Here is a 12228-nt window from a genome sequence, read left to right as displayed (position 1 = left end):
ATTTAAAAGCAACTGACTCCTGACCTCTCCATGAAATGAATTGAGACTAAAAGGTGGAAGTACTTCAGTGGTAACCTGGCATGGATGAATTGGGTTTGGAGACCACTGAATACCGCATGAGTGAAGGAGAACAGAGAGAACCCAGGGGGGAGGTGTTTACATTCACTCTGCTTTACACGCTATTGGCCACATAACCCAAAATATTCTAGCCCCATGGCTTCTGCTACTCAGTGCTGAGCTAAGATTCTTATAAAGACCATACGTTTTTGGTTTTGTTCTTTTAGTACAGTTGGCACACAGTTTGCATGAGTTTCAGGTGTATAACATAGTGATTCGGCATCTCCATACGGTATGCTACACTCACGACAAGTGTAGCTACCATCTGTCACCATCCAGTGCGATTATGGTATCATCGACTATATTCCCTGGCCTGTGCCTTTTATCCCCAAGACTCATTCACCTCAAAGTCTGTTTAATCTTCTTTTAGACAAGACTCTGAAAAATTGTATTTAACTTTTAAACTGATAGAACATTAAAGGGCATTTCCCAAGATGTAATATAAGTTGTACGATCCACAAAACGATCCTATTTCTTTGTCTATTTCATAATTTTAGTCTGCTCTCACCGCTCCCAAAGCATCTGAACTCATCCTTCAGATAGCAGCAGGGACTGTCCCTGAAGGAGAGTTAGTCTCTTAGGTGTCACCATAGGAAGAGCTGGCTGTGGGGAGACGAGAATCCAGGGCTGGGAGCATGATTAAGTTTTGCTCACATGGAAGATATCCAGTGCCTTGAAAGACTTCCATTGGTTGAGGTTCCCAGAGTGATTGCTCTCCCATTTATAGCACTATGATAGATGTCTTGCGTTGTAATTACAAGATATGCCACCCGAGTGGAGTATGGATGATCAGTCTTTTTTTCTATTTTTCTAGAAACGATTGATCATTCATATTTACAGGGCCATCAACTTCTGGGCTTTGAAAAGGGCAGTATTGATTATCTAAGTCACACAGATTACCGGTATGGTTCTTTACTGTACATAAATAGGAGTTCCTTTTATGAGGGTACTATGATTTTTCAGGGAAGGGGGAAGGAGTGATATTCATGTGAATTAAGCAATGAGGATTTCAACTAAAACACACTGAGATTTAGTCAGAATATTGGAACTGGAAGCCATACTTTAGATTAGCTAACCCACCCCCCTCCAACATACATATATACAATTTACTTTACAGGTGAGAAAACTGAGTCCCTGTTAGTAGACATCAGTAGATAAAATAACCGTGCTTGCATTAAGGTGAAACAAGAAGGCTACATGTCAAGATATGCACAACAGTTCTTTCTGAGTGGAAGATTTTGAACTATTGGGTGAATTTTTTCCTTCGTATCTTTCTGTGTTTTCAATGCTTCCTATAAAGCACATATATTACTTTTGCAACTGAAAAAATGGTTAGTTTTAAACCCACTGTGAATACCATGTCAATTGGCTAGAGTTATAAAATGGTGCACTTTGTCCTTGGTGACCTTCAAAGACCTCATTTTGGAAGAATCTGTTGAGTCCAGGCTGCAATTCGGTCTCTCTCCCTCCAGTCTTTGTGCATTAGTGACTGACTAGGGGGCTCTCTCTGCTTGTCTCTCCCATGCCTCCCCTAAACACTTAGAGTTTTTGGCCACTTCAGCCTCCGTTCTGAATGGCAGTTGGTGAAAGTGGACTACAAATCTATCTTCAGCCGGCGCTGCACCAAGGAGGACTATCAGACCTGGCACCTGCTCAATCAGGTACACCATAGGGTAGGGGCACACTGGCTTCTAGGAGGTGGAGCTTCCACAAGCCCTGTTTGGTCATCTCTGGGCCTTCCTGTTTGGAGGTGGAAGGTAGCGAGCCATCCAAAGATAATAGTAGATTTGGGGGGAAGGGTTGGAGTCCACACATCCAGGTCCAGCATAGACAGATGGTATTTCAGTACCCTTTTGCACCCTGGGATTCCGATCTACCCATTGAGGTCACCAAGTAGCCTAGGGGTGAGGTAACAATGATAAGCTGGGGCTTTAGCTCTATCTGTGGAGAAATAAGCCCAGACAGCTAAGAGACCTTTCAACAGTTTCATCATCTCACCTCCAATGGAGAGGGCGAGAACACTTGTCAGGCCAGCCTGCAGTAAGAGGCCCAAGAACACTGAAAACAGGACCATAGAAAAAGGGTGAGGGATGGGGGTGAGTGACTCTAGTAGAAATGGCAGATATTTGTTGCTATGCAATGTAAGCAGACTTCTGCATTCTCAGAACCATTGGGTTCATGTAATTTGTATCAGCTTCTCCTCTTTTTGCCCTTGTTTGGGAATAAGGACTTAGGCATGGTTGTTTATCAGAGAGAGAGAACTTTTTGGGCCAGCTTCAATTTTACTCTGAAGATGATGTTAAAACTGTGCCAGAAGTGGGTTCTTTTCCACTAGAATTTATGCCGAGGTCATTTGGGCAATTTGGAGATCTGTGAACTCTCTTTGAAGGTGCATTCTCTCTAAAGGTGGAAAAGAAACAAGATGAAGCAGACATCATTGGCTAGGTGGGGTGAAGGGTAGTGATGGGACAGCTCTATGATGTTCCTCTGGTATGGTAGTAACAGACTGGCCCTTTTTCCCTCGAGATTCCTGAATGGTTACTGGGAAAGAGATTGCTACACAGAGTGACTAGAAGAGAATGAAAAGGCTAATGTTTCTTATCGAGAAGCTGGTTTATTTCATCTCCTTTGTGTTTTTCTGCCTTTCTCACTATGGACTTTCTTTCTAAGGGGGAGCCCTGCGTCATGGGAGAAAGGAAAATATTCAAGAAACGCAAGCCAGGAGCTCAGTGTGCCCTGGGCCGAGACTCTTCAGGGACAGTGGTCTCAGAACCCTGTGCCTGTGCCGACTGGGACTTTGAATGGTGAGTCCCTTGGCATCTCATTGTCAATTTCAGTCAGACATTTACCTGTTGGGGTTGGGGATGAAGATGGAGGTAAGGGAGGAAGTCATGACCCTCAGATGGGAGGTGTGTTTGCTGGCCTGTGGGCCTGATGGCTCCAGTCCCTGGGCCAGATGGGAAGGCTGCATCGCTGGAAGGAGGACAGGAGGAGACGTTTTCACAGGGAAGCCCACTGTTCTATCAGAGCAGCGTGTCCAAGGAAACCTTCTCATTATCAGTTAGCAGCTCTGGGAAAGTACCAGAGAGGTTGGGTGGGGCACTGACAGCTTGGAGAGCTGCCACCATGGACAGGTACCTCCAGACACATTAGCTCAAACCGTGATTTTCCATGTGAACTCTCTTTTCATCATTTTCTTCCTCCCTCTAACAACAATCACAAAGAACAACTTTAAATCTCACCTATTAAGCAATGATTCACAAATGTCCAAATATTTATCTCCAGCTCTGACCTCACTGACCTCTAGGATGGAGACATGTGTGTCCATGTACGTACTCAGCCACCATCTCCCCTAGAATTGCTAGTAGGGATTTCAGATTCAGTATGGCCAAGGGGGAGCTCTTCCTGAATCTTTAACTGCTGGGAGTTTTTCAGCTCTTCTTCGGACTGGTTTTTCCAAACTCAATAAAACACACAGTTCCTTAAGTAAAAATCCCAGGAGAGCTTGATTTTTCCCTTACCGTCAGGTCCAGTCCATCCACAAGTCCTTGTGAGTCTTTACCTCCAGAACACATTCATTCATTCATTCATTCATTTAGATTTATTTATTTATTTATTTATTTATTTATTTATTTATTTATTTATTTATTTATTTAAGAGAGGGAGAGAGTGAGAGAGCAAGCAGGGGGATGGGGTAGAGGGAGGTAGAAAAGGAGAGCAAATCTCCAGCAGGCTCCCTGCTGAGCATGGAGCCCAGAGCAGGGCTTGATCCCACAATCCTGAAATCATGACCTGAGCCCAAACCAGGAGTCAGACACTTAACTGACTGAGCCACCTGGGGCCCCTCCAGAATACATTCTAACCTGAAGCACCTCTGCCCATGTCTACTGCAGCCTGGACACTACAACAGTCTGTTGTCTCTCTATTTTCACCCTCGTTGCCCTAAAACCTCTCTTCCTCACAGTAACCAAAATTTGACTATAAAAACCCAAATCCAATATTATCACTCCTGCACTTAAAACACTCCAGTGGCTTCCTCTCTCCCTTAAAATATTATGCCATCTTCCTTCCTTGGCTTTCTCTACTCTACATTATTTGGCCTGCTACCATTGGGCCTTAATTTCTTACTATTCTCCCCTCATTCACCATTTTGCAGCCACATTACCATCTTCTTTCTGTATCTTAATTAATCCAGGCTCATTCCTAACAGAGACAATAGCAACTGTAAGGATTTCTTCCAGATCTCAGCATGGCTGGCACCTCTAGGTAACTCACATCTCAGCAAAAATAGCAGCTTCTCAGAAATGCTTTCTGAGACCACCTGATCTCACCTATACCCTGTCACTGTGACACCTCACAGATTTCATGGTTTTAGTATTAGTCACCATATGGAGTGATCATGTTTTCTAAATTGCTTTATTACCACCTGTCTTTCCCCAGCAGAATGCAAGTGTCATGAGGGCGGGAACTTTAGACTTGCTTCAGTGCCTCACCCATAGTAAATTAAATAGTTGCACCATGTTCCTAAATGTTGTTCCTTTTAGGAGTCAACAGATGTCCCAAGTCTGGGCATGGGTGATCCCATTGGTGATCCCATTCTGATCCCAGCTGGGTAAATTCCTCCCCTACATCACAGTCAAAAGTTGAAGTTCAATATAGATATGTCCATAACCCTTTCCAGATTAAAAGACAAACCTAAGGGCTCTGGCATCAGCCTATAAATATGGCAGGGCAGTGACAGAGTTGCAATTGGGCTTTTCTGGTGTTGAATAACAGAAGTAAATCCAAATAGGTGCAGAACAGCTGCCCCTGCCCAACAACCTCATCCAGCCTGTTTCTGAGGCTTGCTTTGTGCTGGAAGCCTTCTTTGGTTCCCCACTTTCTACTAGGACTATAACTGGTAACTGCAAGCCAGCTAGAGGACTACGGCTGCTCCCTAGCTACTCTTCATCCCTGAACTCATGCCTTGGAAAGCTTGACCTCAGTGAGAGTCATTCAAATGGGATATGCTAAATGGAATTTAATTTGAATGTTAGTGTCCTATCTGTGACACTTCTGACCATTTGGAGACAGAGGATATTTTCATACTTGGGAAGACTGATTTCCAATACAATCCAGCAAAATTGTCATAGCAATGTATAGTAGGCCCCTGAGAATTATGCTACATGACATATGGATGTCAGTTTGAATATTCAGAATATGAATTTCAGTCTTCCTTGTGTCCCCCTCTGCAGACTGACTCCATGGAGGCATACTGTCTTTGCATGCCATGCTACATTTTCTCCTGTGTCTCTCTGAGCTGTAATAGATCCTGCTGTTGGGAAACCTCACAATGGAGAAAGAAGAATTGTAACCTAGATATTTGTCTTTCAGTAATTCCACTAACATTTACTGGTCTGGGGAAAAAAAAAAATCCCGGCTCTGATATTCAGTTTTTGACCTTGGGAAATTTTCTTAATCTCTATGATTTCACCTTCTTGGCTATAAAATACAAATATAGATCATGTATCTCATTGGTGCTAGGGAGGAATAAGTGAATTAATCTATATCATTAATGTAGGTAAGGCATTCATCCTAGTGATGTAAGAATCCATATGGTAGCTGTTGTTGCTGCTGTTGTTAATCTTATACCCCAGAGTTAAGTGGTCCCCGTGGTATTTTTAGCAAGTAAACCAGAGCTTATACATCCAAATGAGCCCTATCTACAAAGTTGTACCTTTGGGTGTAATCCATTCACTCATTATTGGCGGCATTGCCTAAAATATTTCTGAGCCTTTCTTTGGGAACTGCTATCAGAATACATCTTTGAGGGGTGTCTGGGTGGCTCAGTTGATTAAGCGTCTGCCTTCAGCTCAGGTCATGATCCCAGAGTCCTCAGATGGAGTCCTGCATCGGGCTCCTTGCTCAGTGGGGAGTCTGCTTCCCCCTCTCCCTCTGTCACTCCCCCTGCTTTTGCTCTCTCTCTCTCACTCTCTCTGTCAAATAAATAAATAAAATCTCTTAAAAAAAAAGAATGCATCTGTGAGTAAAGCAGGGAGAAATAAAAAGCCTTTGCAAGGTGTTCTTTGGCTCCCATACTTGCATTGGTAGAGGTACCACCTGGACCCAACATTCTGTAATATCAACATTGTTACTATGGCATTTTAATGAGAAGAAGATGAACATCTGGAATATAAGTTACTTGACTAAGATCACACAACTGGGAGAAATCTGGAGTTCAAATGCAAGTCTAGCTAAATTCTATGTTCTCTCCTAAATATGCCATTTCTTAAGAAATCAAACAAGTCTTTGTTATTAGACTTACCTTATGTTTCATAAGAAACAGTTCCTCAAGTTTAGTTATTTTAAAATTAGAATTCATCCTCAAATGACCTAGGTTAATTGCTGTTGATATGGATTAATCTGGAATGTTCCATTAACTTTAACCCAATTCCAGATGAAGTAGTTTGACCATTGGTCCTGGAATTGTAGTAGGTATATGGTGTTCAAGAAGACTTTATAGAATTTGGAGGGGGGGGACTGGTATTTGAAGTATTATGTGGTGGTCTTTCCACTCTCAGTTGTATCTCAAGAATATAGAAGACAGTATGGAGGTTCCTCAAAAAATTAAAAATGGAATTACTATATGATCCAGTAATTTCACTACTGAATATTTACCTGAAAAAAATAGAAACACTAATTTGAAAATATACATGCACCCCTATGTTTATTGCAGCATTATTTACAATAGCCAAAATATAGAAGCAGCCCAAATATGGCCATCAATAGCTAAATGGATAAGAAGATGGGGGTATATCTACATCTGTATCTATATCTCTCTCTATATAACTGAATATTACTCAGCCATAAAAAAGAATAAAATCTTGCCATTTGCAACAACATGGATGGACCTAGAAGGTATAATGCTAAGTGCAATAAGTCAGTCAGAAAAAGACAGATACCATATAATTTCACTCATATGTGAAATTTAAGAAACAAATGAACAAACAAGAAGACAAAAAACAAAACAAAACAAAACCAGACTCTTAAAAATAGAGAAAAACCTGGTGGTTGCCAGAGGGCAGGGTGGGGGGATGGGTGAAATGGGTGATGGGGATTAAGAGTACCCTTATCGTGATGGGCACTGAGAAGTGTATGGAATTGTTGAATCATTATATTGTACACCTGAAACTAATAGAACACTGTGTTAATTATACTTGAATAATAATAATAAAGAACCACTTGAGTCAGAGGTAGGATAAACAAATATACAAGACTTGAGGCTGGGTTAGTGGTCAGAATCTGAGAGCAAGAGCAAAATGTAATCATGTGACCTAAAAAGTACTTTTACACTACTTTTGAGTATGGAAGAGACAGTTTCATTTCTGAAATTTCTGTTGTCTTTCTACAGTGGTGTTTATAGACAGTAGAACTGAGTATTTGAGATTGTTTTGTTTTTAAGTGAACTTCAATAAGCATAGGTATTGATGTAAAAATATAGTTTTTCCATCAAATATGGTTTGTCTCCAGTGTCCTTGCTGGAAATCTGTGCGTGGCAACAATTTTATAGCCTTGTGTCCTTCTCAGTGGTCCTTCCTACTAGGAAGTATTATTAGCTAAAGAATTTGAAAAGCCCAGCTTAGTTAGTGTAAGTAATTATGATACTCATTCTACGTAGTTGTTTGCCTAAGCCAAATCAGGTCATGTTCATTTGATTGGTTCAGGCAACTTTTAAGTGTCAGAGACAGCAGGGAGAGGGAGTAACCTAGTTTAATCAGATTGGTAAAGCAGGATTGAGGAGGATGGATTAAATGTCTTGATTTTGGTGGAACAGGTAAGGAGTGTAGCCTGGATCCAGAAAGGGAGGGTATATTCACACTGTATCTTTCCTTTTTTTGAAGAGGGAAGGTTTTATAGATTCTCAGAAGCATTTTTGTAGAATAATATTCACCCTTCCATCCAAAGTGCATGTCAGTAATAAGCATGAATTTTGCATAAATAGTGATGTTTCTGCTTAGTAGCTTCATGCTTATTCTAGAGAGCCACTTCCATTGTGGCACTGGTGAAGGGCCAGGAATAAATCCTCCCTGAGAATTAAGTTTGTCAAGGACTAGCGGGTGGTCAGAAAAAGGAGCAAAAGTGTTTTGCTCTGAAGTCATGTGAGGCTCCTCGAAAGGAGTTGCCATCTGAGAGATGCAAATACCTTTGTTCAGCTAGAACCAGGTTGAACCAGAAATTATTTTCTTATTCATCCAACCACTCACTCAGCAGTAACTTTTGCTGAATACCTACTATGCACCAAGTCCTTTAGATGGATTATCTTACTTAATCTTCTCAACCAGCTTCTGGAAGGAGAATATGTTATTGTAGGCATTTTATAGATGAAGACATGGAGGCACAGAAAGGTTAAGTAACTCCTTCAAAATAATAATATTCTGACCCAGAGTCCTAGGTCTTGGTGTGTTTTAGTGTTTCCTTCCATGGGCAGTATGGTTCCAGATCCACACAATGAGTTTGAGTTTATCATGTGGTAATGCAGAAGAGAGAGGGAAGAGATAGGGGGATGCTATAGTACTAAGTTCAGGTGTGTCTGAAATCCATCCAACGGTAAGTATCCTGCATATAGAGCACAATTATGTATGTTTTTTCTGTAGACTGGCATTGTAGAAAAGGCAAAGATGTATGAACCAGAGTTTCAAACTCAATGAAAGTGTAACAGCAAATAATAATATTACTAGGGACTAAATTCTATAATCCAGACCTATGCTGTCTAATGTAATAGTCACCAGTCACATGTGGTTATTTGCATTAAAAATAAATAAAATTAAAAATTCAGTTCTTCAGTTGCACTAGCCACATTTGGGTGTTTAGTAGTCACACGTGGCTAGTGGTTACCATTTTGGATAGCATAGATGTAGAAGAGAAGGTTCTTTCAGACAGCACTGTTCCTACCTGTAAGTGCCAGAGACGGTCAGAGCAGAGTGTTGAAGACAGGAGTAATGATGGAAGCCTTCCTGTAGGAGGTGGTGATGGAGCTGTGTAGACTTTCTGTCGAGTACAAGGAATAAGGGCAGCACTGCAGAAAAAAGCAGTTGTATGAGACTGTTGGAGTAGAGGGATGAGTTGAGGGATGAGTTGTTGATGAGTAGAGGGATGAGGGCAGATGGCTAGCATGGGGTTTGATAAGGAGAAATATTTGAGGGATGCTTGTTGGTTTATTCAAACAGTTTCTGAAATAGTTCGAATGTAATCATCTTTCTCTATGCCTATATTTAGGCTTATGCCCTAGAGAAATGCTGACGATGTTAATTATTATTCCATTGTTTGTATTGATGTTTTTGTTATGGTTGCTCCAGTTTGTTGAGTGTTCACTCTGAGCCTGCCAAAAAGTTCTATCTGTCCAATCCCAAACCAGCAGGCGATTCTGTCTCCTAAAATGGGACAGAAACACCTGTGGAGGACTGTTTCTGGAATCTCAGCTTGCCAAATGGGAGAACGGAGGAACTGGGGGTCCGTGAAGTAATGATAGGGCTGTATGTGGCCTGAGAGTAGGAAAGCCCCAGCAGCTGCACCAGCAGAGACCATGACTTCTGGGCGGGCTCTAAGAGTCTCAGAATGTCATTCCTGGGGACCAGGGGGTCCTCCCTTATGACAATTAAGTGGGTGCTCCATGAGATTGTACTAATGCTGCATTATCACCTCCATGTGCCATTGTCAGCTGTGTACAATCTTGAACAAGTCACTTCTCCTCTTTTGCTTCTCCCTCCCAATCTACCAACTAAGAGGATTAGACCCAACGAATACAAGCATCCCTTCCAGTTCTGATATGCAGAAACTTTGTGATTTCTAAAGTTTGTCTATTCCTTCTTGAGATGGTCTAAGGCTTCTCCCTGAATGGGATTTGGAGGACATACATCTCCTGGAAATGGACAAGTTTCTCCCTAAAGTTTTAGAAGTTCTAAACCCTTTTATAGTCAAGAAAGATGCAGAGGTGACTTATTTCTGGAAGGAAACTGCTTGTGTGTTTGCAGAAGCTGTGGCAGCATACTTCCCCGAGGCAAATCAGACTTTCTGGCACATTCTCTCCAAATGTCACAATTCAACAGAAAAACACCTTTCCCCCAGGAAGTTGGAGCAGCTGCTGGAACTGCTTGTTTGTTGAAATTATGCAAACACAAGAGCTGGGGGGTAGGTTGGGCAGTATGAGATTTTAATATACATTTAGCAGAAGTTAATGAAGAAGTCCACAGCTTAGGGGCAGCCAGTGATGTTTCTGTTAATGTTATTAAATATTAATGAGGTGCTTTTTCTCTTTGGGGCAAAACAGCATGCCTGATGCACCATTTTTAATTACTGCATCGCTAACATGTAGCAGAGCTGAACAGAACTGCTAAAGATGGTTCCATCTAGGAAAGAGCATTAAGACATTTCTCTCCTTCCGTAAGCTGTTTAGGAGGGCACCCTTCCTTCAAAGATTACTAGTATCTCTTAGGGTTAGCAGAACATTCAATAGATTTAAGTCATATAGCAGGTGGGGAATTTTCCAGAAGCAGTGCAGACACACCACAGCCCAAATGTTTCTACAGGTAAGCAATGCTTGGAAATCAGATATTCAGTGCTGTGCTGGTAAATATCTAACTACCAGCTCTCTTGGAACAAATAAATAAGCCCTCATTAGTAGCATTTGCTGATTGCTATAAATATCCCCAAATGTGGCCAATTTCAAGCTACCAACATAACATCAGTGAATACAGAATTGAGAAGAGATGTGCAGTAGCACAATATTATATAGTCTTTTTATCACACAGGTACATAAAGGTAAATAACCTCAGGAGCGTAGGTAAAATTATAATACCTAATGCTTTACATATAAAATAATATTTTTATAATAATAAATACAACAAAATCATGAGGAATCTGTGTGTTTGAGTGTTTGTTACCTTTCAAGTATAATTTATTTCATTAAAATTTGAAATAACTTAAGTTTTGATAATGGCTGTGTTTAACAACCATTAATGAGCTTACAAAATACCAGAAATTTTAAGTCCATTCTCACGAGCGGTTACAAGCTGCCACAACACTGAGTCCACAGTGAACTTGCAGGCTGGGAGATCTCCAATCATTGATCAGGAGGCATGGCTAAAAATTTGCTTGACAGACATGTCCCTTTCTCCTTTTCTTCCAGTTTCATATAAACATGGCCATGATATATCAAGGCTGGTCTTGAGCTCCACCTTCCTAGCTCAGGAATCTGGAGCACTTGGGATGCTTTCTGTGGTCCACACAGGAAGGTCAACTATGGGCTCACATCTCCCTGCACAGATAGACCCAATGCAATGAGATAATTAGTGTGATTTTTAAACATAAATGGAGTATTCATTCACCCAGTAAATATTTAGTACCTCCAACATCCTAAGTACTGGTCTGAACTCTTATATTGGCAAGCAAAACCAACAGAGGTCTCTATAGATTTAGAGTTTCCAACATGCTGTGGTCACAGAGATTTTGTCTGGGGAGTCAGGGGAGGCGTCATCTGACCTAGATATTGAAGAAGAATACTTAGCAAACTATCAGACACAGACGAGGTAGAGGGCTTCAAGCCCAGAGAATAACACATGCAGAGACAAAGAGGGTTGAAAAGTTGGTCTGGACTGGTCAGGCAGGAGTTTGGTGTAGAGGAAGATGGTGAGGTGATAGGGTGTGGCAATGCTGGGAGGACATTTTATATAATCAGTTGGTGCTTTCCTAACTGTACCACTTCATACCGTATCATCATGTTCTGCTTCATGCTCCTTCGGTTGGATTTGAGGCATGTTGTATCCCTCTCCCCAAAGACTCAAAAGTCCTTGAGGGCAAGGATTGTTGCTCTTCTTTCCCAGGACAGTACAGTACATATTGAGTAATAAATAAACGTGGAATTGAACTTGTATTCCTATCTTCCTTCCATTTCTGCCCTAGTCACACACATAGACCAAAATTTGCCTCCATTTTCATTGGGCTTTAATTAAATCTTGGCTCAAAGAACATGAGAGCAGAAAAAGAAAGGAGGGGTAGGTCTGGAGAGAGTGACTTTCCTTGCTATTTTATGTTTCATTAACACTCAATGGATCAATATTCAAATGTCCGGATTGT

General features: G+C 41.3%; 1 protein-coding gene across 2 annotated transcripts in view; it reads left to right on the top strand.

Annotated features, from left to right (window-relative positions):
- The window catches only part of SORCS3 (sortilin related VPS10 domain containing receptor 3), a 615618-nt gene that overhangs the window by 564219 nt on the left and 39171 nt on the right, over positions 1–12228 (top strand). For both annotated transcript variants that reach the window (XM_073904225.1, XM_025881120.2), the window contains exons 15-16: positions 1661–1778; positions 2788–2921. In XM_073904225.1, coding sequence (XP_073760326.1) covers positions 1661–1778; positions 2788–2921 — 252 coding nt within the window. The remainder of the gene's footprint in view (positions 1–1660; positions 1779–2787; positions 2922–12228) is intronic.

The sequence above is a fragment of the Callorhinus ursinus genome, unplaced genomic scaffold (assembly GCF_003265705.2).
Source record: "Callorhinus ursinus isolate GAN/ISIS: 27379988/994484 unplaced genomic scaffold, GSC_fseal_2.0 scaffold20, whole genome shotgun sequence".
In the NCBI taxonomy this organism is placed as follows: domain Eukaryota; kingdom Metazoa; phylum Chordata; class Mammalia; order Carnivora; family Otariidae; genus Callorhinus; species Callorhinus ursinus.
This window is presented reverse-complemented; position numbering and strand designations above follow the sequence as displayed.